Here is a 24,269-nt window from a genome sequence, read left to right as displayed (position 1 = left end):
TAGTGATAAAGCAATAGAATTTGGACTAGACAAGTGTGCTGCATTAATAACGAACAGAGGAAAAATAAGAAAAACAAAGGAATAGAACTGCCCAATGGAAGCAAGATCAAGAACCTGGAAGAGAAAGAACATTAGAAATACTTGGGCATTCTCCAGGCTGATAACATTGCACACACTGAAGTTAAAAGAAAAAATGGAAGTTAATACATCAGGAGAGTTAGAAAAATCCTAATATCCAAACTCAGTGGCGGGAACACCATACAAGCCATAAACACCTGGGCTATACCTGTTATCAGATACACTGCAGGAATAATAGACTGGACCCAGGCAGAGCTAGAGATGCTAGATCGTAAGAACAGGAAAATAATGACTGCCAATCATGCTCTGCACCCCCACAGTGATGTAGATAGGTTAACTCCCTCGCAGCTCAGGTGGAAGAGGAATGCTGCAAGTCCAACAGTAGAGGAGGAGAAAAGAGGCCTTGAAGAATATATCAAGGACAGTGAAGAAGATGCACTTCAAATGGTCAATAATGAGAAACTATTCAACACCAATGAAAGAAAGCAGGCCTACAACAAAGAACAAGTCAAGAACCGAGCAGAAAAATGGAAAAATAAGCCACTGCATGGTCAATATTTGCACAATATAACTGGAAAATCAGACATCACCAAGACCTGGCAATGGCTTAAGAATGGCAACCTGAAGAAAGAAACAGAGGGTCTGATATTGGCTGCACAAGAACAGGCACTAAGAACAAATGCAATGAGAGCAAAAGTCGAAAAATCAACAACAAATAGCAAGTGCCGCCTTTGTAAAGAAGCAGATGAAACAGTGGACCACCTAATCAACTGTTGTCAAAAGATCGCACAGACTGACTACAAACAAAGGCATGACAAGGTAGCAGGGTTGATACACTGGAACATCTGCAAAAAATACAAGCTACCTGTAGCCAAAAATTGGTGGGACCATAAAATTGAAAAAGTGGTAGAAAACGAAGATGCAAAAATATTATGGGACTTCCGACTACAAACAGACAAACGTTTGCCACACAATACACCAGATATAACTGTAGTCGAGAAGAAAGAAAAACAAGTTAAAATAATCGACATAGCAATATAGCAGAATAGAAGAAAAAGAAATAGAAAAAATCACCAAATACAAAGATCTACAAATTGAAATTGAAAGGCTGTGGCAGAAAAAGACCAAAATCATCCCAGTGGTAATTGGCGCCCTGGGTGCAGTTCCAAAACAACTTGAAGAGCACCTCAACACCATAGGGGCCACAGAAATCACCGCCAGCCAATTACAATGGCCCCGGGATGGGTCTTCCGGAAGACACGGAGCCACCAGCTTCCATTCCTCTGGAGAATTCTATCGCCGTATCTACCAAACGACTCTCCCAGAGGAATCCAAATGTTTTGAAGATCACCATATGGAATGTGGTGGGCCTCAAGGCTAAGTTGGCTGATCCATCATTTACTGACTATGTTTCTAAAATAGACATTTTTATGTGCCAGGACACATGGATGGTGGAAGATGTGACCCTGGAGGGGTTTTATGTATATGTGACCAAGACATCTTGGGGGTTGGGTGGGAGAGAGAGAAAGGGGAGACCATCTGGTGGTCTTGCAGTGTTTGTGTTGATGTCATTTAGGGTGCAGGCTAGGGAAGCTACGTCTCCAGACTCCATTGCTATGGCCATTTATATACAACTGGGTAATTTATCCCTTATAGTGGTCAATGTATATTTACCACCGAGACGCCAGAAAGTCTATATCAACCGGATCTGGTCATGTCTTGAACCATATTTTACGGAACTCCAGATTAAATTTCCTGCCATATTAGAAGAGTAAATAAAGCGTGCATCATCTTCTGAGCCTGAACTAGAGGACTTATCTGAAGCCCCTGTGAGTGACATTATTATTGAGATCATACGGGCCAGTTTGGATTGGTGGGCACCTGTTCTCACCTCCCTGTTTACATTTATCAATAGCATTGCCAAAGTCCACCCGGATTGGGGCATCACGATAATAGTTCCTATCTATAAAAAGGGGAGTTGATCAGATCCATCAAATTATCGACCCATAAGTCTATTGAGCATTATTGCCAAACTATATGCCAAACATCTCTTGGCAAAACTCATTGATTGGATCGAAACCCATAATATCTTGGCCCCTGAACAGGCTGGTTTTTGCCAGGGGCGTTCCACTACGGAGCAACCGTTTACACTGCGATATCTGGTAGAGAAGTATTCTAGTAAGCTGGGCTCGGCCTTCTATGTGGCGCTTATCGATCTGAAATCACCTTTCAATCCCATTTCTAGGGACTGTCTATGGGTTAAATTGCAGGATCTATCACTGGACAAGTGTTTGCTTGCACTGATTTACAAACTACATGAAAACATCTATCGTATCTGTTATGAATGTGCCCTTGATACACCCACCCAAACTTGCCCATAAACATATTTCCATCCTTATGTATGCTGATGATATGTCCTTGATACTTGTGGGTTTGAGGCGGGCACTTTCATTACTCAGTTCCTTCTGTGCTGGAGAGCGCATTGAGGTAAACCACCAAAAAACAAAAGTACTTGTTTTTGCTAAGTGCCCCAAACTGCATACATGGCAAACAAATGGTCATCCACTGGAACAGGTAAAAATCTTTAAATACCTTGGCGTGGTCTTTCATTTTTCAGGCTGTCGCCAGGCACATTTAAATTACATCATGCAGAATGCCCAATTATTGACCAATTTAATCAGATCTTTCTATTTCACGAAGAGGGATCTATACATTCCAGCAGCTATCAAATTATTTGTTGCCAAGGTTTACCTGCAGTTATTATATGGAGCTCAACTTGGTCCTTTTGGCAATTTTACATCTTCGGAGGTTATTCAAACAAAATTTATTAGGCCTCTGTACTTTAGATAATATTGGAAATGCATTTTTTCATTTTGGTTAAAATCATTTTACCTCCAACCGGGACTTGCTCCACTTACATTAATTGATCCATTTAACTCCAAATGGAAATGACTGGTTGAAACAAAATCTCAGTTTTATGGGATCTCGCTTGATGAGCTAAGCAGCTTGGGCTATGACTCTGCTATGAAGCTCATCAGGCAGCGAATACTGGACACTGACTGACAACCTGAAGTAGCTAAAATTCCCAAAGGTGTATATCTGGGAGATCAGCTCTTTAGCCTGAACCCTGCTGCATACCTAAGTAATAGTACACTTCCCAAATTCAGGCATGCCTTATCTTTAGCGCAATTAAATGTGCTTCCAACGGCGGTGCTCTATGGGAGGTTTAAGGAGGTTCCTTACCCTTCACGTCTTTGCCCCTTATGGTTCGGTTGCTATGGAGACTACCGATCACGTTATTTTACATTTGACCTCCACAAGGATATTCATATTAATTTTATTTTATCCTGGCTGAAGACATATCTTGGTCATCCAGATGAATTCTACCTAAATCTTTTACTCTCTAATTTTAACTCTAAGTTGACTAACTCAGTGGCTAAATACTGTTATATAGTGTGTAAGTGCCGCTTGCTTGCTTATGATTCTGTTTCTGGTCGATGACTGAAATAAAGTGACTTGGACTTGGAGGATTTATCTGGATATCAATGATTCTCATTCTGTTCCAGGGAATCCTGAGGTTCTTTGGAAATGTAGGGATTGCTCAATGAGAAGTTTGACCATGGAGGGCGAGCTCAACATAGGAAGCTGCCTTCTACTGAGTCAGACCATAGATCCATCATCAGCACAACATCCCTCCAGTGGCTGTTGCTGATGGGTAGCTTATGTGAGCCTTTTGGGGACAGGGAATCATTTTATTTATTTATTTATATCTATGTAAACTGCCTCGGGAACTTTTCGTATCCGTATTCATTCCATCTAGCTCAGTATTGTCTGCACAGACTGGCAGCGGCTTCTCCAAGGTTGCAGGCAGGAGTCTCTGTCAGCCCTCTCTTTGAGATGCTGCCAGGGAGGGAACCTGGGACCTTCTCCATGCAAGCAGGCAGGTGCTCTTCCCAAAGTGGCCCCATCCCCTAAGAGAAATATCTTACAGTGCTCACACATGTAGGCTCCCATTCAAATGCAAGTCAGGGTGGACCCTGCTTAGCAAAGGGGACAATTCATGCTTGCTGCTACAAGACTAGCTTTCCTCCCAGCTCCTTTGTAGGATAGCTTGGACTGCAGCCCATCTCCCCCACAGGAGATGGGGCTGTAGTGCATTGGTTGCCTGTTTTGCATTCAGAAGGCCCCAGGTTCAATCCCTGGCAGCGTCTCCAGGTTGCTTTCCAGACTAGACCCTACAACCGGGTCAGGACGAATCTCAGAAGTGTGCTTCCACACTTCCTGTGTCGTGACACTGCAGTCCCTACGGGGACAGCAGGGTGCCGTTTACATTTCCAATGCCTTGTTGCGAATTTAATAGCTGAGATGTAGAACAAGGACGTCGTACATCCGGTGTGAAAAAGTTGCTGTTTTTTCGGGTTGTTAGTTGCTGCAAAACTGCTCCCCCTGCTGTTTACGTTCCGAATGCGACTTGCCTGAATGAGGCATTTTGCTACTGTTCCAGCAGCTAGTCTGGAAAGAGCCCAGGTAAGGCTGGGAAAGACCCCTACCTGAAACTCTGGAGTGCTGCTATCTGTCAGCACAGACGATAATAGCAGGATAGACCAACAGTCTTCTGATTTGGTAAAAAACAACTTCCTCCGTGCACTTTTCTTGGGTCTGCTCTAGGTTCCCTGCTCTTTTAATGTGGGGCTGAATGGGTCTGGCTCTGTGTTCCCTCTAATTCTTTTCACCAGTGTGCAGAATGAGTTTGGGTTCTGGACGGCAATATCAAGGCAGTGTGTGCACACATGCATTCAGACTGGGGCCTTCTCCTGATTCAACCTGAGCAGGATCTTAAATTAACTGAGTGGTCATTTAAAAAACTTGGGTGCGCATGCACATATGCACGCCTTAGAGGGAACACTGGCATGGCCTATGAGCCCTGGAACATGTCCCAAAATCTCCTGCATTGCACAGGGCTCCTGTGGCATATCTGCAAGGCTTCTTGGGAAACTAGATCAACATTCCTTTTTTACTACGGTATATAAATATAGTCAGTAAACAAAGTGTTCTCTGAAGGTAAAAGTCTGAAAAACAGTTATATTCACCCATATTTCACACTAGGGATGTGCATGAAACAGATTTTGCATTTTATTATTTATATATTTATTCAATTTATATACCCTTCAATATTCAATTTATAGCCCTTCCAAAATGGCTCAGGGCAGTTTACAACAGGATGAAAACAATTAAAACCAGTTAACAATTAAAATCAAAACTATAAAAACAGAATAAAACCCATTAAACATTCAAACAGCTAAAAACCAGGGTGACCATTTTAAAACAATTTAAAACAGCTTAAAAGCCCTGGAAGGCCAGGCCAAACAGATTTTGTTTCAAGCTTGAAATAAAACGCAGAAGGCCAAAATGTTTTGTCGAAACAGAGGTCAACTTGGTTGTCTTTACGGTACAGACTTTGAAATGATTCAAGTGTTTTGGCCATAGGGAACAATGGGGAAACTTGAAACACCCTATTTTTTTGCACATCCCAATGTAGCACCCCTAGCACTCTGTTGCTACAGAATAACAAACCCAAGAACACTGGGGGGGAATGGACAAGTCCCTGCCCCAAAGATGTTACAGTCTGATTTGGACATGGGGAGAGACAACAAATGGAACAGGAAGTGTAATGGGGTATTTTATTTATTATATGTATGTCCCACTCTTACTCTAAGGAGCTCACGACAACATAGCCAGTTTTCCTTCTGCTCCTCATTTTATCCCCACAACAGCCCTGTAAGGGAGGTTAGCCGAAGGGATGGTGATTGGCCCAAGATCACCCCTGAGCTTTATGGCTGGACAGATGTCTGGCATTCTAACCACTACACCACACTGCCTCTAAATTTAGAACTTGAACTCTGCTCCTGGATGCAGGATTTTCTGTAGACAAAGCTTAAGTGCCTTCTGCAACTGGAAAGCAGACAGAAATCACCAGGCAAATATTTTCACAGCATGAAGATACAGCAACAGGAACACCTGATTAATTTCTGCTTGCCGACATGCTGCTAAGGACACAGAACTTTCATAAAAGGTGGCAAAATTTCATGTATGTGCCATAGGGATCATTGGGAAAAGCAACCCCTTGCACCAAATAGGTCCTTAACAAAGTAATTTATATGAGAAACTGACTTTGGTCTCTACAGTGGGGGAATTGGATCCTGATTCAGTCACCGTGTGGGGGAAACAGCCATAGTACTTTAAGGGAGATTTGTAATTTAACAAGAAGTACCTGTCAGGGAAGTCTACAGAGCTAGGAAAGATAGGATTGGCTATCTTTCCGCTTTGGATAGATGACTCTCCTTCACTCACTCCTGGCATGAAAGACCAAGCTTTGCTGTTGTGCTGAAAGATTAGGTTTTAGGAGACGGTGTCATCAATCTTTCTTTTCACATTTTCATGCAAATAAATCTTTTTTTGCAGTCATGTCTTAATTTTATTTCTCTCTCTCTCTCCCTCCAGTACAGAACTGGCAATGGAATCTCCTTGAAGACCATGCAAAAGGATAGCCAACATAATCCACCCCCCATTCCAAATTGATTGCTTCGGTGTTAAATGTTCATTTGGCTGGAACATCTGAATAATTCAGCCACAGAAAAGGTTATGCAAAGGCCCTATTACCAGCGAGATTGTTTTTGCATCAAGGCCCTGATTCGGTAGAGCACCTCAGCTACCTGCCTGGACATCTCTTTAATTAAACTGTGCTAACATCTTCCTCATGGGTAACCTAAAATGACCTGAGAGCATGAATGACGATCTGCTTCTCATTGAGAAGAGGTTGCTTTGCAGTCCCAAGGAGAACTGTTAACGTGTTGCTCTGACTAGGGAACTCAAACGAAAGTAGCAGCTTTTTAGAATCACAGGGAACCCTAGCGGTCCTTCCCAGGGGTTTTCCAACTTGGGTTCCCAGATGTTGGTGGACTACATATCCCATGACCCCCAGCCTTTGGCCATTGTGGCAGGTCATGATGGGGGTGGGTTTGCAGCCCAACAAGGTTGAGAATCCCTAAAGTAGAGGGTCTGCTGCCTTGTATCTGCCTACTATTTGAACTCACTTATGCTCTGCTTGTATGTTTGTAAAGAAAGCAAATATTACAAAAATGCCCTCAAGTCTCCAGTACCCTGTCATCCAAAGGGGGATGAATCTAGCAGCAGTGCCTCTGGAACTCCTCCCTGGCTATTGGCCACTGTGGCTGGGGATTATGGGAGTTGTAGTCCAAAAACAGCTGGGGGGCCTAAGTTGAGCAGGCCTGACTCTAGCTCAATGTTGTCTACACTGACTGGCAGCAGCTCTCCAAAGTCCCAAGCAGGAATCTTTCCTAGCCCTACCTGGAGATGGCACCAGGGAGTGAACCTGGAACCTTCTACAGGACACGCAGATGCTCTACCACTGAGCTATGGCCTTACACAGAAACCTGCTTTATACTGACTCTGATTGTTGGTCCATCTAGCTCAGAACTGCCTACACTGACTGGCAGCAGCTTCTCTAAGGTTCCAGGGAGGAGTCTTTCCCAGCCCTAATTGGACACGCTGCCAGGAACGGAATGTGGGACCGTCTTCATGTCAAGCAGATTGAAGGTCTCCATAGCCACTGAGCTGGCCACATCCCTGGCATCTTCTGGTTTGGGGAAGTGGGGAGCACACAGCAATACATAAGGAAAGTGTTTGCAATTCCTGCCAGCTCTTCTCCCATCTGCAGATTGGATAAGTGCACTGTTGTCTGGTCCTTCAGCTGAATTATCGGCGGACATACTGAACGGCACCAGAGATGGCATTAAGCCCTGTGGAAGTCAACTGGATTTCAATGCCAGGCTCCCCGCATAATGTGGGTCTGTCTCTTCTGCTGTGGCAGGGATTATCGCTGCGTTTATTTGTGCAGAGGGCTTGTGAAATCTCTTTCGTTTGTGCGCGAGCTCTTCTCTTTTTCTAAATTGCAGCTGTCAAACCAGGCAGACAAATGCAAAAGTACCATTTTTTCCTGTTTATTATGTGCTTTTTTCACAGGGGGAAATGGGGGCGAGAGGAAGGTAGGTTCATAAATGCCCAGGCAGGCAACCAGGTCTGAGTTTTGGGCAAACCAAGGGGGGGTAGTCCTGGCTTCCAGGTTTTCTACCCAGGAAAGGGGCTTGGCTGAAGGGCAGAAAACCAAACTCAAACAACTGCTCATTGGCCAAGTCCTTTTCCTGGGTAGGAGCCCCAAGCTTCTCTCCCTGCGCCAAACCAGCCTATACCCCAGCCTGTAACCACATCCCCTGGCTTAAGGTTCAAAGTTGGTCCCCTTTCTTCCAGGCAGACAGAGGGAGGTGGTTGCCCCACTTCCAGCCCCCTTCCTGGGCAGAGGTGGGATGGTTATCCAGGCTCCCATCATTTCCTTCAGTTGGACAGGGTAACTGAGCTGCCATCGGTTCCAAAAACCTGGTTCTCCTAGAGGTCTCCTGGCACATGCCCAAGTATGTGTAAGGCTTACCCCGAGAGTCCATCAGAGACTGGGTTGAATCCAAAACAGTGGCCAGGGCTGTGGAACTCCTTCTTGCATAAAGCAATCGAATCTATCCCCATTGGAAGCTCCAGCACCTCTTAGCTGACCCCTTTCCCATGCACCCTTCCTGGCTGAAGGTTCATGGCTTGTCCCCTGGCTTTCAGCTGGACAGAGGGAGGTGGCTCACCACTTCCTGGGCCCCCTTCCAGGCTTAAGATTCAAGGTCTCCCCCATGACTTCCAGGCAGACAGGGGGAGTTGGTTATGTCCCCTTCCAGGCTCTTTTTCAGGTGCAAGGTTCAAGCTTGGTCCCCTGACTTTGAGGGGCAGAGGGGAAGGTGCCCCCCTTTCTAGGACCCCCATGCATGAAGGCCAGAATGGCACTGCTGCTGCATGGGCCACACTATTGGAGGAGAGTGCCAGGATTTAGAGGACCCGCAGCCGGTGCCAGTAAGGGGCACTCTCACTGCTCCCTGGCTGCCCTTAGAAGCTTTTGACGAAGGATTCCCCTTTGCTTGTAAAGGGGAATCTTCACCCGATTCCCCTTTTGAGGGCATAGGCCCTCGAACCAGTTCGAACCGGTCCGTGACAGACCAGGCCCAGTTCGGTTCAAACTCGGACCAGCAGCCTTTTTTTGAGGCTGGTCTGGTTTGAGTTTGAACCGGTCAGACTGGGTCAGTTTGAATTTAACCCGGTTCAATTTGAACTGGTTCTGCACACCCCTAAAAGGCAACTGCTCCAGTATGTTCTGGATGGGCGATCCCAAAGGTGTGCTGTCAGCACTGGGGGAATCCGCTCGAAAGCAATTCAGCTTTCTCTAAGGATGGATGCCCTCAGCACTTTCAAGGCCTCAGGGAAGCATCAGCTGTCCATCTGGAGGTGCACTTCAGTAGCTCGACGTCTGCCACAGGACTTTGATCACCAGCTGTGCCAGTATCAGCGATTCATATTGCAGCTCCGTAAGCAACACCAGAACTCTGCTGGCAAATTGCAAATGTTGACCAGACACCACTGAGCTTCAACCTTCCTCACAGGCAAACAGTTTCAAGGAAAGGGGAGAAAACTGTCCTGCTGAGAACTGGGAATGAGAAGAATCACTTCATGGTGATGCTGGGGCACTTGGCAATGAGAAGTTGTCTCCGTACATCGTGTTTAAAAGGAAGATGCTGCCAAATAATGCAAGCTGGCCCCATGGGGTGATAGTATGTGCACACAAACAGGGTTGGATGGATCAACATTTGACTGAGGACTGGCTTAGATCGGTCTGGTTGCCCCCTGCCCCACAGAAGACGCTGAATGCTGGTACTGGACGCATTCAGGCCCCACAGAATGGCATCCGTAAAACCAGTCCTCGCCATAATCATCCCAGTGGGCATGACGAGCTAGCTGCAGGGCATGAGTGTGAGTTGCAATCGGCCCTAGGAATGTGCACGGAACCGCCTGGCCTGGTTTGGTTCAAGGCTGGAAAGGCCTTGAATCCAACCGGGCCAGTTCTGTCTGGCATCCCCTCAAACCCCTCCCGGTCCGGTCGGGTCTGGGTGGGGGTGGGGTTTCGCAGACCACTTTAATGAATATTTTTTAAAAACTCTTTCTCCCCTTGGGAGAGTTCCTGAAGGCAGGGGGTGGGGATCCACGGAGTTTACCCCTCCCCCGCCGGCCTTCCTCATGCCCCCCTCGGCCGGTTCGGCCGCCCTTCGACCGGTTTTCAGCCTTCACACGGTGGCCCAGTGGCCATTATGCAGCCCGCGCGCCTGCACGCTTGGCCTCTGTGTGGCTCACCTGGTTGAGGGAGGCATGAGGAAGGCTGGCGGGGGGAGGGGGAACCTCCACGGACCCCCCTGCCACCTCCAGGAACTCCCTCGAGGGGAGTAAAGATTAGAAAAAAAATTAAACTAAAAGTGGTCCGCACCCCCCCGAACATTCAGGGGTGTTCAGTCTGGGGTCGGACCGAACAGGGGGTGATTGGGTTCAACCCCAAACTGTCGAACCAAACCAGTTCAATGTCGCACACATTTGACATCGAACCTGTTTGCACACCCTTAATTGGCCCTTCAAGCAGCTGTTTCAGAGGAAACATGTGGAGCGGATGTACTCTTGGGTGAGGGAACTCATCCCATCAGGCCATATGAAGAAACCACACCTTTCTGTTATCACCTGGTGGATCAAAGAGATGTAGGAGGCAATAGACCCTACCATTATATGGCGAGGAATATTTGTTGTAGTTCAGAAAGAAATACTGCCCAACCAACCGGTTTGGAGACTGTGAAGAGACCAGCCTTTGGGTGATATTTGAATCCACTGATCCAGAGCTGGAATCTGAAAATTTTGCCGAAGATGATGGTCATGGGAACCTTGGAGAATCATCCAACATCTCACCCACCCCATTCCGCCTCTCTGTCAGCTCTGAGCCCAAAGGCTGACACACATACCCCACCCCCTGCTCTGAGGACAAGCAGGTTTGAAAATAAAGTTGTTGATGTTACCTACTCTCTATTTTCTACCACTACATGCTTACTCCCTGTCACAGAAGTCATAGAAACACAGGAAGCTGCCTCATGTCCATCCAAGTGCGTATTATGCATGCGGGCATATTAGAATCAGAAAAAGATGGTACCCGACATATGGCCTTGTCACACGGCATATGCCTCAGAAACTGTGATGGACGGCAGCTTGTGCTCACCCAGCTCCCCAGATGGTGAGAAGTTCTTGGGGTTGCATGACTGGGTAGCACTACTGAGGTTATTTTCTTCCGGAGGAGAGACTTATGGCCTTTTTGTAGCATATTTATAAAATTACAGTTTTTATAACCTTATTTACCAAAGATCCAGACAGAGCATAAGTGGCTGTAGTCTCCTTGTCGTGGGTCTACTCATGTGTTGCCATGGCACAGAGTGTCGCATGGCACAGACAATCACAGTTTTAGGCTGTTCCCACGTTTCTGGAAGAAGCAAGAGACTAGCCCATCTGGGTAATGAGAACTGGAGGTGTTTCCGTGCATGACAACCCCCCTTTAAAGCCAGCTTGGAGGTGCTCCCCACGCACAGCTTTGACAAGGCATATATGAGCATGCTGGCTGACTGTTCTGTATATATTCTCTGCTAGTGCGCTGCAGAGTCAGAGATTCAAAGCCCCTGGCAAAGCTCCAGCTTGAATCAGTTGACAGGCTCCGGCGGGAGATTAGAGCCATTTGTCAATCAGCTACTGTAGATAAACGGCCTCTCTATTCAGAAATGCACACAGCCAATAAAGGTAAAGGCCATGGCATTTCAGTGGCTTGTATCTGCCCCTTGCTGTGGGCCGTGTGCTCTGCTGAGGAGTGTTAAGACAGATGGCAGGAGTTGCCCTTGGGATTTAAAACTGATTAGCCGGGCACGTTGGCAGCTGGATGTCCTGCTTTCACACTTCCAACAGAAGAAGCCGCTCCACACCACACGCTCTGCAGGATAAGGTGGTAGAATACAGTGGCAGAAGACACCAAACTCAGGGACAAAAAGTGTGTGTGTGTGTGTGTACAAACAAACAAAATATGTGACTGTCAAGGTGCAGAGAAAATGATTTATGGCACAATGAGTCTTGAGTGCGGAGACTCTTTGTCAAGGGCAACTAATTTGGTTATTTTCAAACCGAAACGGTGCACACCATCATCTCATCTGATTATGATTTGATCTGCTGGTGTGGGCATTTCTCATATTTCTTTGAAAACATTGAATTAGAATGGCCTCTGAGGAAGACTTACATACTCATACTCAAAACGCATTGGGCAATAAATGCTCTTCTCTGCAACTTCAGGTCATTGTGCGTTTCCTCATTTACAGGAGCGTAGCAAGGTTGGAGTGGGCCCAGAGACAAGATTTTAAAATGCCACCCCACCGAAGCTCAGCTCATGAAGCAAAGAAATCTTAAATGAGGATGAATAGTGGTAACAAAAACCATAGTAAACTTTATTTATACACACACGCACACAACCTATGTTCTACCATAGAACATCATCCTAAATTATTTTTTTAAAGGTTTTGTAAATTGTGGTCAATGCAAGTCATTTAATGGTACTAGAGAAAGACATGCTGTTCTGGTAGCAACAGGTTTTAACACTCACCTCAATTTTGGAGGATGAATACTGTCGAAGGAAGCCCAGGCGGGTGTGTGGCTGGGGGAGTCAATAATGTGACTTGCCTCTGGGGGCCCCCCCAAGGCCATGGGCCCCCAGACAACTGTCTCCCCTTGCCCTATTGTAGTTACGCCCTGCCTCATTAAGAGCCATACCCAGAAGGCCTCAGGATGAGAGAGGCCACATGAGAGAACTGGGGAAACAGTTCAGCAGAAGTCTGCATGAGTGGTGGGGCATGCAGTCTCCCCAGGGAGGTCCAGGTGGACTAGAAACTAGAGATGCCCATTCAGATAAGTTGTGCCTTTTTCTTTTCTTTTCACTGATGCTGTGTTTTATGCACTGGGTTTTTCCAGTGAGTTGTAAGCAATAAATAGTTGAGTTTTTACAAGAGCTCTGCTGTGTGTTGCTGCTCTCCAGGAGAGGTCTCTGCCCCTTTGTTCTGGAAGAATGGACTGTACCACTTTGGATTTGGTGGAGGAGAGTTGTGGGGCTAGGAATAAACTTGAATTCAAAACTTAGTTTCACGACACTGACATTCACAAAGGGGTGGAGCTTGTTTCTGCTCTCCAAATGCAAGAAGCATGCAAGGACCTGAAGTCCAGGGACGCAGCTTCCCTAGGATTGGCTTCCAATGCAGTTTCCCAAAACAGAATTCCTCTTATTCCCAAAACACGGTTTGTGCTCACGCCTGGCTCTTTCTCTGCTCCAAGCCCAGACTGCCGATAGTGCTATAGTACACATTGGAGGGATACATTTATTTCCCTGCCAAATGAAGGCCATCTGGATCCTTGGCAGAATGTGCAACTAAATTCAGATAGAACTGTCCTGGTTTTTACTGTACCCCAGTGCTCACTGCTGGTGTGATATTTCAAAGCCAGAAATAAAAAGTTGCTGAAGGAAGCTGGGAAGTTTTATTTGGAGTCACAGGGCTGAGATGCATGTTACCTGTTCGGCACGCACTTTAATTCCATTGCCATGGGTTCATTTGTTACATGGGGAACCCTTATCCCCTTGCAAGGCCCTCTAAGTGAGGTTGTAAAACGGGCCGTCTCCCCAGAAAATCACAGGCTTAAATTCAAATAAAATAAATTGCTTTTCTGAGTATGAAGTAAAAGGCTTGGCTATAATGTTAACAAGAGAATTCCCATGTTACATGGACGCTCTGATGGACATGCATCCGGACTTAATGCTTTACCTCTGCTAGAGTTATAAATGCTGGTATATGGCTATTGTGAATACGAATATGAATACGACGGATATTTATATACAGCTCTTCAACAAAAGTTCCCAAAGCGGGGTACATAGATAGAAATAAATAAAACAAGCTGACCTAGCGCAGAGCATCTGAACCCCTAGTTCTCCCTCGGTGGCCATTTCTCCGTGGCCCACCGGCCGCTCACATGTAGCCACCCATCCAAATGCATACCAAGGCAAACCCTGCTTAGCAAAGAGGACAATTCATGTTTGCAAGCCCAAGACCAGCTCTCACTGCAGTGCATGAGAGTTCCCAGGGAAGACGTTGCAGCAGGCCTCTTTCCTCAGAGCCTCCTCCGGGACAGGGAAACCCAAGAGGCAGCTAGAGGATGGTTTTCCTCTTGGACGTGGGCTGATTGAGATTGCTCTGTATATTCCCTGCTCTCAACAAAATGACTATTAGTCCTGATTGCAGTTGGAGGAATACTGCTTCTTTCAATATTGCAATACACATGTGCCTTGATTTCTACCGCCTGTGCATGTGTGGAAGTGGAGTTACGGCCCAACATTAGCTCAAGCTGCCAGTGACTAATTGTGCATCTCATTTCTCCCCAGCGCGGGGTTCCGGTTCTAACTGCAAGTTGCCAATTTAATTGTACTGAGCAAATTTTTGGAAAGAGGAGTTGCGGTGAGGTGGGTGTTTGAGTTTGTTTTGCTTGGGGTGGGTGGGGTGGATCCTTAAAAGGGGTCTCCATTTCCTCCTAACGGAAGGCAAATTGGATTTGAATTTGGCTGCATCGAATGAGGTGTGCAGTGGCTCCTACATCCCTCAGTAATAATGACGTCATTCAGAATCGTTTGCATACTCAAGTGAAAGATCAATCATGTTCAGTACCACTATTGTAATATGGCCAAGCTACACCACAAACCGGGGCAGTCAGGCACTCAGCTAGGAGGAAAATCCCACCCTTTCCCCCCTCCACCACTGTCAGGATCCAGATTACCTTCCCATAAGTACGATTTGTTACACAGGAGGAAACTTATGGGCACAAAAGACAGAGGGAACGAAGCAGATCTGGCAAACTTTCTTGCAGGCAGAGGCACTAGACCGCTCCCCAAGTGCACAGGGACACAGGAAGCTGCCTTCCGCTGAGTCAGACCCTTGTTCCATCTAGCTCAGTCCTGTCAACACTGACCGGCAGCGGCTTCTCCCAGGTGCCAAGTAAACACAAAGGGGGGTCAATGCTCACAACAGAGTGAAAAAGGAAAAGGAAAAGGAAGAAACGAATCAAGTATGAAAAATGTCAAAAATATATTCATGAAATATATGAATATGATTATAATACAAACCATAAAAATACTCATGTACAACTTTAATGGGAAAATGAATTATATGATTCATTTTTGGCAGGAGCCATTCCCAGAGATTGAACAGGGACCTCTGGCTTGCAGGGCAGCTGATTGACTGCCAAGCTACCATCCCTGGCTTTGGGCTGATGTTTGCATCTTGGGCAAAGTCTCCTTCCTAGTCCAGTGGCCCTCTTGGTGCAGGGAGGAGGAGACCAATCCTGGCTCCAGCTCCACCGTGCCTACACGGCATGCCATTGCACCGGCCTGTGTCGGGTTCTTCTGGTTCTGGGCCCCAGGAAAGCCCTGTTCAGACATGACATCAGTGTTACTGTAAGGCCCAAGAGCCCAGTGGTGGCCCCCATCATCCTAAGTGCAGGTCCCTGGCAAATTGTTTCTTGGGCCTGTGTGAAGCTTGGGCTGGAGCTAAATACTCTGCACAGCCCTCCCTGGCATCATCAGCACAGCCCTTCTTCCCATGCAGTGCTGCTCCTTTAAGGCTAACGGAGACCTCTTGAGCCCCGGCAGCATCTTGGAAGGCATGCATGGAGTGCTGGGAAGTAGAACCCTTCCCAGCGCTTTCCTCCTCAAGTTGTGCTGTCGAGTCGGTGTCGACTCCTGGCGACCACAGAGCCCTGTGGTTTTCTTTTGGTAGAATACAGGAGGGGTTGACCATTGCCTCCTCCCACGCAGTATGGGATGATGCCTTTCAGCATCTTCCTATATCGCTGCTGCCCGATAGAGGTGTTTCCCATAGTCTGGGAAACCTACCAGCGGGGATTCAAACCGGTGACCTCTTAGAGCTCTTTAAAAAGGGCTCTTCCTCTCTTAAAGGGCTCTCCCAGCACTGAGAAAAGCACTGTACTGTGTGGAGGACACTGGGAAATGTCTCTCGTGTTGAAGGCCCCCCCCCCGCAAGTGGCTCCCAGCTAGAAAATAGTGAATAGTGTACCTGTGTACAATGTACATGGGTTTGTGCGACGGATGGTACATATGTATATCTAAAAGTGAACCTAGGTATAAGCTCCCTCAAATGAAGGGTACGGGTAGGAAGTGTACTACTGTACTGTATATGCATTGAACATAATGTGTGGATAACTGTAGCCCTGTTCAGACATTATATTGTATAAGGTCATCTGAGGGGGCTCTGCTCTGGGTGCTGACAATGAGGGAGGCTCAGTTGTTGTGTACCTGAGACAGGGCCTTCTCTGTTGCTGCCCCCAGACTCTGGAATGCTCTCCCGGTGGGTATCCGCTCCTCAGTCTCCATCACAGTTTTTAGAAAGTATGTCAAATCATTGTCTCCACCGCTGCTTCTTGTATTTTGTACTGTTTTTATGCTTGAGTTTTAATTTTTTTTAGAATCAGATTTGTCTTTATATTTGTTTAGCTCAATGTTTTAATGTGTCTTTTTTATAATCTTGTTTTTAAATTTTATTGTGAACTGCCTTGGGATTTTCTTAATGAAAGGCGGGGTATAAATTTAACAAATAAATAAATAAATAATCAATCAAACAAACAAACAAATAAATGTACTGATATCTCAACCCAGGTACATATTTTTGTGCAAATGGCTGTATCTCTGTTGATTTTAAGAGTCAGCCTGGCTACAGGTCCTTCAAATGCATGGTAGAGATAGGAAGTGTACTGCTGTACCTGTGTTCAGCATAACATGTGAATGTCTGTACCTGTGTTCAGGTCTGTATCTGTGTACACTGCACACATATTGTACCTGTGTTGAACATCATGTGTGAATAAGGCTTAGAATGCGACGAAATGTTGGCAGTTGGCTATATGTGTATATAAGCTGTCTGTAATCAGGTCCAAGCTCGCTTCAGCATCATTGCTGGAAATTCCCAAACCAAGATCCTAGTTAAGCATGTGTCTGTGGGAGGAGAGCTGGTCTTGTGGTAGCAAGCGTGAATTGCAGCAAGCAGGAGAGGAACAGCAGGAGAGAGGGCATGCCCTCACCTCTTGCTTGGGGGCTTCCCAGAGGCACCTGGTGGGCCACTGTGTGAAACAGGATGCTGGAGTAGATAGGCCTTGGGCCTGATCCAGCAGGGCTGTTCTTTTGAATTGTCCCCTTTGCTAAGCAGGGTTCACCCTGGTTTGCATTTGATGGGAGACTACATGTGAGCCCTGTAAGATATTCCCCTTAGTGGACGGGCCTGCTCTGGGAAGATCACCTGCATGCTGGCATGCAAAAACTTCCAAGTTCCCTCCCTGGCATCTCCAGATAGGGCTGAGAGAGACACCTTTGTCTGCAACCCTGGAGAAGCCACTGCCAGTCTGTGTAGATAATACTGAGCTAGTTGCACCAATGGTCTGACTCGGTATATGGCAGCTTCCATTGCTTCCATTTTCCTTCCTGAATCCTGCGGAATGGGTATATCCATCTGCATGCTAAGTCATGACAGGTCTAATGCCTCTCACATTACTACTATCCCTACGAGCCTCTTGTCTGTCTGCCTGTAGCAGATTCCTCCCTGGCAGATTTCTCCCCAGATAAGAGAGGATCTTGAGAGGCACAACACAACGAAGGCTCGATGTCAAAACAACCTTGGATAGCTTCCTCAGCACACCATGCCTTAGAATGCTGATGAAAGATTTTCGGCTGCCAGCCAGTGGATGCAATCTGCTCCTCACCCAAAGGGTACTCTGCTGTAAATTCTTATTAGGAAGCACCAACCAGAGCCCAGAGAAGGAGCAAAGCTGTGTATATTAATAATGGATACACAGACAGGCCAGTGGAATGGAGAGGGAGTAGGTTTATGCATGGATATGTCCCGACACCCAGGCCCGAGCCTGAATCTTACCCTGAGAAGACAAGACCAGCACGAGATCCAGCCCTGCACCTTGACGATGGACCAGAGCTTGAAAGAACTTGTCCCCTTAGCTAAGCAGGATCCACCCTGGTTGCATATGAGTGGGAGACTTGATGTGTGAGCACTGTGAGATATGCCCCTCAGGGGATGGGGCCGCTCTGGGAAGAACATCTAGGTCCCAAGTTCCCTCCCTGGTATCTCCAAGATACGGCTGAGAGAGATTCCTGCAACTTTGGAGAAGCTGCTGCAGTCTGTGTAGACAATACTGAGTTAGATGGACCTGTTGTCTGACTCAGTATATGGCAGCTTCCTATGTTCCTGTGCAAGTTCCCTCCCTGGCAGCATCTCCAAGGTAGGGCTGAGAGAGGCTCCTGCCTGCAACCTTGGAGAAGCCACTGTCAGTCTGTGTAGACAATACTACGTTAGATGGACCTGTGGTCTGACTCAGTCTACGGAAGCTTCCTATGTTCCTATGTAATCCTTGCACTAAGGGGCAATCCCAGAACATAAGCGTGAAGTTGGCATGGGGAACACATCTCCAGCAACAACTATCTGAGGCCATTTTTAATCTCTTAAGGCAGGCTTCCCCAACCTGCGGCCCTCCAGATGTTGCTGAACTCCCAGCATACCCAGCCACAATAAATTGTGGCTAGGGATGCTGGGAGCTGTAGTTCAGCAACATCTGGAGGGCTGCAGGTTGGGGAAGCCTGCCTTAAGGTGTAGAGGAGCCCCTGGTGGCGCAGTGGTAAAACTGCTGCCCTGTAACCAGAAGGTTACAAGTTCGATCCTGACCAGGGGCTCAAGGTTGACTCAGCCTTCCATCCTTCCGAGGTCGGTAAAATGAGTACCCAGAATGTTGGGGGCAATATGCTAAAATCATTGTAAACCTCTTAGAGAGCTCCGGCTATAGAGCGGTATATAAATGTAAGTACTACTAGTGCTAGAGGAACACACAAACAAACAAACAAACAAACAAAACCAGCCCAAAACACCCTTTCTGATTTACTCACATCTATTGGTGCAGTGGTGTGTTTAATAATAATAATAATAATAATAATAAATAATTTGATTTCTATACCGCCCTTCCAAAAATGGCTCAGGGCAGTTTACAAAGAGAAATAACAAATAAGATGGCTCCCTGTCCCCAAAGGGCTCACACATTCTAAAAAGAAACACAAGATAGACACTAGCAACATCCACTGGAGGGATGCTGTGCTGGGGGTGGAGAGGGCCAGTTACTCTCCCCCTGCTAAATAAAGAGAATCACCACCTTAAAAGGTGCCTCTTTGCCCAGTTAGCAGGGGTTTCTCCTTCTCTTCTTCTCCCCTCCCCTCCTGCTCCCCCTCTTCTGCTCTCTCTTTCCCCCCATCTCTCCTTTCTTTTCCCACCCCCCCCCCCGCCAAGACAGCGCAGCGTGCAAAGGCTGTCTAGAGGAGGGAAGGACGGGCTTGGGGCGGGTGGGGGGAAATGGGGAAAGATGTACGTAAAATGCAAAATGTCAAAAAACGTTAAATTGTGTGTGTGTGTTTTAAAAAGAGTTCAGTCTGCTTTTAAAGAGCTTGTCCCCTGGAGCTATCCATGGTGCTGCACCTGCCTTTTCTTGCCTTGCCAGTTCTTGTCTGCAGGGCGGGGTTGGGTGGGAAGGGGTGAGTGTGAGGGCTACCGATAATGGGGTTCATGTTCAGATTTGAGGTAGGATCATGGCAGCTCAGAAGTTAGGGGAGCTGCAACTGCTTTCCTTGCTCTAGCCACTCTGCTTCGTTCGCCTTTAGAGGAAGGCTCGGGCTCAGTGGTACGGCATCTGCTTTACAACAACAACAAATATTTACATACTGCTTTTCATCAGAAGTTTCCAAAGCGGTTTACACAGAGAAATAATAAATAAGATAAGATGGCTCCCTGTCCCCAAAGGGCTCACATTCTTTAAAAAAACACCACACCACAAGATAGACCCCAGCAACAGTCACGGGAGGTCCTGTGCTGGGGGTGGAGAGGGCCAGTTACTCTCCCCCTGCTAAATAAAGAGAATCACCATGGTAAAAGGTGCCTTTTTGCCCAGTTAGCAGGGGATGATACTTATGCATAAGTAAATAAGATGGCTCCCTGTCCCCAAAGGGCTCACAATCTAAAAAGAAACATAAGACAGACACCAGCAACAGTCACTGGAGGTGCTGTGCTGGGGGTGGATAGGGTCAGTTACTCTTCCCCTGCTCAATAAAGAGAATCACCACATTAAAACGGTGCCTCTTTGCCCAGTTAGCAGGGGTCTTCACATGCAAAAGGTCTCTGGTTCAGTCTTTGGCATCTCTAAGTAGGTCAAGGGATGACTGAAATCCCGGACAGCTGATCCCAGTTAATGTTGCCAGTACTGATCTAGATGGACCAATCAGCTTTATATGCCTCCTGCTAATGATCCATGTATTCTGCGCATGACTGTCATAGGTCCCAAACTGCCATGGCACTCTGTGTGTGCTAGTTATCCCTCCAGCACCACTAGCAAATCTGTGGTGGAAAGCACGACAGTGATCTCTCTCCCCACAGGCTGTCTTGCATCAAAACAGAAATTCACTTGTGGAAAACCATCAGCTTCAAGCGGGTGGAATCTTCTATCTCCCTGGGTTAAGGCAAAGGGAGAGGGTTGAGTGATACCTGCCTTTAGGGTGCATCTGCTACTGGGGAGATGCGACTTCATTTCTCTGGAGTGTCACCTTGAAGGACAGAAGAAGTCCTGGGAAACAAGTCTGGTTGATACCATGCAATGCCCTGTGGGAGAAATCATGGCCGATGGCGAGAACATTGTTGTGGCTGCTGTTGGCTTGCCAAGAATGAAAGACACTCGCATCCACAGGAAAGGGAAGGGGTCTATAAGGATCTTTGCAAGGGTCCTTCAAACCTGGAGGTTGTCCTGAATGAAAGAATCTCCTGTCAGTTCGGGTTGCCAGCAGGGAGGAGAGCTGGTCTTGTGGCAGTAAGCATGAATGGTTCCCTTTGCTAAGCAGGGTCTGCCCCAGCTTGCATTGGAATGGGAGGCAGACTATATGTCTGTAAGATATTCCCCTCAGGGGATGAGGCTACTCTGGGAAGTAATTCCTTTAATCTGTGAGCTGCTCTGGTGGTGCCAGGCATAAGGGGGCTGTGCCCTGCTGCAGGAGTCCCCTCATTTAAGTCCTCCAGCACTTTCCCTGGGGCTTGGATTGAAATTTCAACATCTCTGTGGGATGCATTACAGACGTCTCAGGGTGATGATGATGATGATGATGATGATGATTGATGATTGATGAATGTTTTATATCCCACTCTTCCTCCAAGAAGCCCAGAGCGGTGTACTACATACTTAGGTTTCTCTTCACAACAACCCTGTGAAGTAGGTTAGGCTGAGAGAGAAGTGACTAGCCCAGAGTCACCCAGCTAGTTTTATGGCTGAATGGGGATTTGAACTCGGGACTCCCCGGTCCTAGTCCAGCACTCTAACCACTACACCACACTGCCCAGCTATTTGTGGCTTGAGAGCTTTTGCTATACACTTCATCCCCGTGTCCATCAGGCTCCATCCTGGAGGAATTAAACTCAGCCACTCTTCCCCAGACCTACCCTCTCCAGATGGCACTAGACTCTCCCTCCTGATTTGCCCCAGGTGATCACTCCTCTTTCACTTGGCCCCCTATACATTCCTCCCTTGGCCCCTGCCTGCCTCACATGAGACTTCTGTAGCTTGACTTCCCTGCAGAGGGAGACAGATTCCGCCCTCCTCAGTGTCCAATCCAGGGTCCTTTCTTTTGCCCTTCCACAGATGGGAATCACTGGCCCTTCACTTGCCTTGAAACTCAGAACTGGGCATTAAGGTATTGTGATGGGACCTAGTCATTTTCTCCAGCAACTACATCTTGGTGAAACTAGAATCCAGGTCATTAGCATGCCAGACCCAAGGTTGAGCAAATTATGCAAATGTGATCTATTTGACAGAGTGCATGTAATTTGCATGATGAGAACATCTAATCATGGGTGTGTTGTGCAAATTAGGTTATCCACATTGGAGGAGGTCGGGATTTTAATGTACTTGTTTGGTTAGATTGACAGCCCCTCCTCTCACTAAGTCTCAGGGTGGGTTCTATATTAAACAGCAGGGGCTGTACAGTCAAAGTGAGAAAAGAGATGGACCCAGGGAACCAAAGAGAATGTGGGGAAATAATTAATTAAAATAAGAAAATTTAAAATATAAATGGAATTATACTTTCTAAGACTAAGACCAAATGTCATAGGAACATAGGAAGCTGCTATCTACCGAGTCAGACCCTTGGTCCATCCAGCTCCGTATTGTCTGACGGGCAGCGGCTTCACCAAGGTTTCAGGCAGGAGTCTCTCCCAACCCTACCTGGAGATGCTGCCAGGGATTGAACCTTTTGCATACGAAGCAGATGCTCTACCACTGAGCTCTGCCCAGGGGCGGATTAAGCTCTTTGCTGCCCATAGGTGGCCAAAGATTTGCTGCCCCAGCAGCAAGGGAGGAAGGATGGGAGGGCAAGTCTATTTTTTAACTTTAAAGCCACTGCCACATGTGCAGAAAAGCCTGAAATCGGGCCATAGCTGTCATTTGGGAGGTGGGTGGGCTTGGGTTAGGAGGGGTATTGCCACCCGCAGCACGGTGGTGTTTTTAAAGTTAAAAAATAGATTTGAGCTCCCCCCCACCCCTTTTAAAGTTTCATCCCCCCCCCACAACACTAAAATTTGCCACTGGGGGAATTTTGTCACCATAGGCAGTTGCCTCTACTGCCTCTCTAATCCGCCAGTGGCTATGCCAATCCATTTGCAGGGGGTGAAACATGAGGGGATTTGTGGGGGTGGAATCCATAGGGGTATGGGAGAGAAACTCAGCGGCCCTGCAGTGTTTCTTCTGCTGGCTTTACCCAGAAGCCCCCTAGAACAATGTGATACGATGAAACGGCAGTGCTCCGATGAGCGCTTCTGCGCATTACAAATGGGAGCTGCCAGGAGGAGTACAACGAAAAAACAAGGGGAACACGGGTAACAGACAAAAACTTGATAACAAAACCCATGTATAAAGACAAAGGTAATAATGACAGAGGCCCAATGCACAGCAACAGCACAGCGAACGAACAACAGCACAGCAAACAAATTTCACCTCCATGCCCTCTGTGAACGTTGCCTATCCCCTTGAAAACGGAGTGGGCTATTGGCCCACATTCAGTTGCTGAGGCAAAACTTCTCAGATGAACAGTTTAATCTCAGCCCTACTTTCCCCATGGAGGCCTCATTGATAAGTTTCTCTGGGTGCTGGGGGAATCAATCCATTGCCACTGCCACCTCGAGACCCTTGTCTTGAGCAGAGTTGCTCTGAAGGCATCCACTGGTGCTCTTGGGAACGGCCTTCATAGGAACATAGGAAGCTGCTATATACGGAGTCAGACCATTGGTCCATCTAGCTCAGTACTGTCTACACAGACTGGCAGCAGCTTCTCCAATGTTGTAGGCAGGAGTCTCTCTCAGCCCTATCTTGGAGATGCTGCCAGGGAGGGAACTAGGAACCTAAATGCTCTTCCTAGAGTGGCTCCATCCTCAGTGCTCACACTTCTAGTCTCCCATTCATATGCAACCAGGGCAGACCCTGTTTAGCTAAAAGGACAAGTCATGCTTGCTATCACTAGACCAGGTCTCCTCTCCATGGAGACAGGCCCAAGCAGGGGCAGCCCAAAACACCAGGAGTGGTCCATCTTTGGGGGCCACCCGATCATCTGGTGGTGACTTGGGATCAGGATTTCTCAGTGGCTGCCCCTGGGTTGTGGAACGTGGTCTTCATGGGTATAAGATTTATCATCTTTGGAAGCCTTCAAGAGAGTCATAAAGATCCCTCTTTGGATAAGCCATAAAGATCCATCCTGGCTTTTAATACTATTTAAATGGTTTTAATGATTTTAAAATGGGCTCTTATGTTAATACTTTGATTGCTTTTATTTTATGTTTTAAATGGCTTGAATGTTTATTGTAAGCCGCTCTGAGCTGCTTTAGGAAGTGAAGGACAATAGGATGCCCTCCCTGTCTGTGGGCGAGTGTATCCATGGTGGTGGGAGTGGCAGTGTTTGCCACCTCCTGTGCTTGTCTTCACACCCACAACTGAGGTGACACTCTCACCCTGCCTCATGGAACCCTGCCTCTGGCCCCAGGTCAATGGCCATGGCAGGTACC

The 24,269-nt window shown here is 47.1% G+C and overlaps 1 protein-coding gene across 1 annotated transcript in view; it reads left to right on the top strand.

Moving 5' to 3' along the window:
• Positions 1–8,100, top strand: part of SEC22C (SEC22 homolog C, vesicle trafficking protein) — a 37,791-nt gene extending 29,691 nt beyond the window's left edge. The window contains exon 7 of the mRNA XM_053264779.1: positions 6,580–8,100. Coding sequence (XP_053120754.1) covers positions 6,580–6,657 — 78 coding nt within the window. The 3' untranslated portion in view covers positions 6,658–8,100. The remainder of the gene's footprint in view (positions 1–6,579) is intronic.
• The last annotated feature ends 16,169 nt before the right edge of the window (positions 8,101–24,269 follow it).

Source organism: Hemicordylus capensis, chromosome 6 (assembly GCF_027244095.1).
Source record: "Hemicordylus capensis ecotype Gifberg chromosome 6, rHemCap1.1.pri, whole genome shotgun sequence".
NCBI lineage: Eukaryota > Metazoa > Chordata > Lepidosauria > Squamata > Cordylidae > Hemicordylus > Hemicordylus capensis.
This window is presented reverse-complemented; position numbering and strand designations above follow the sequence as displayed.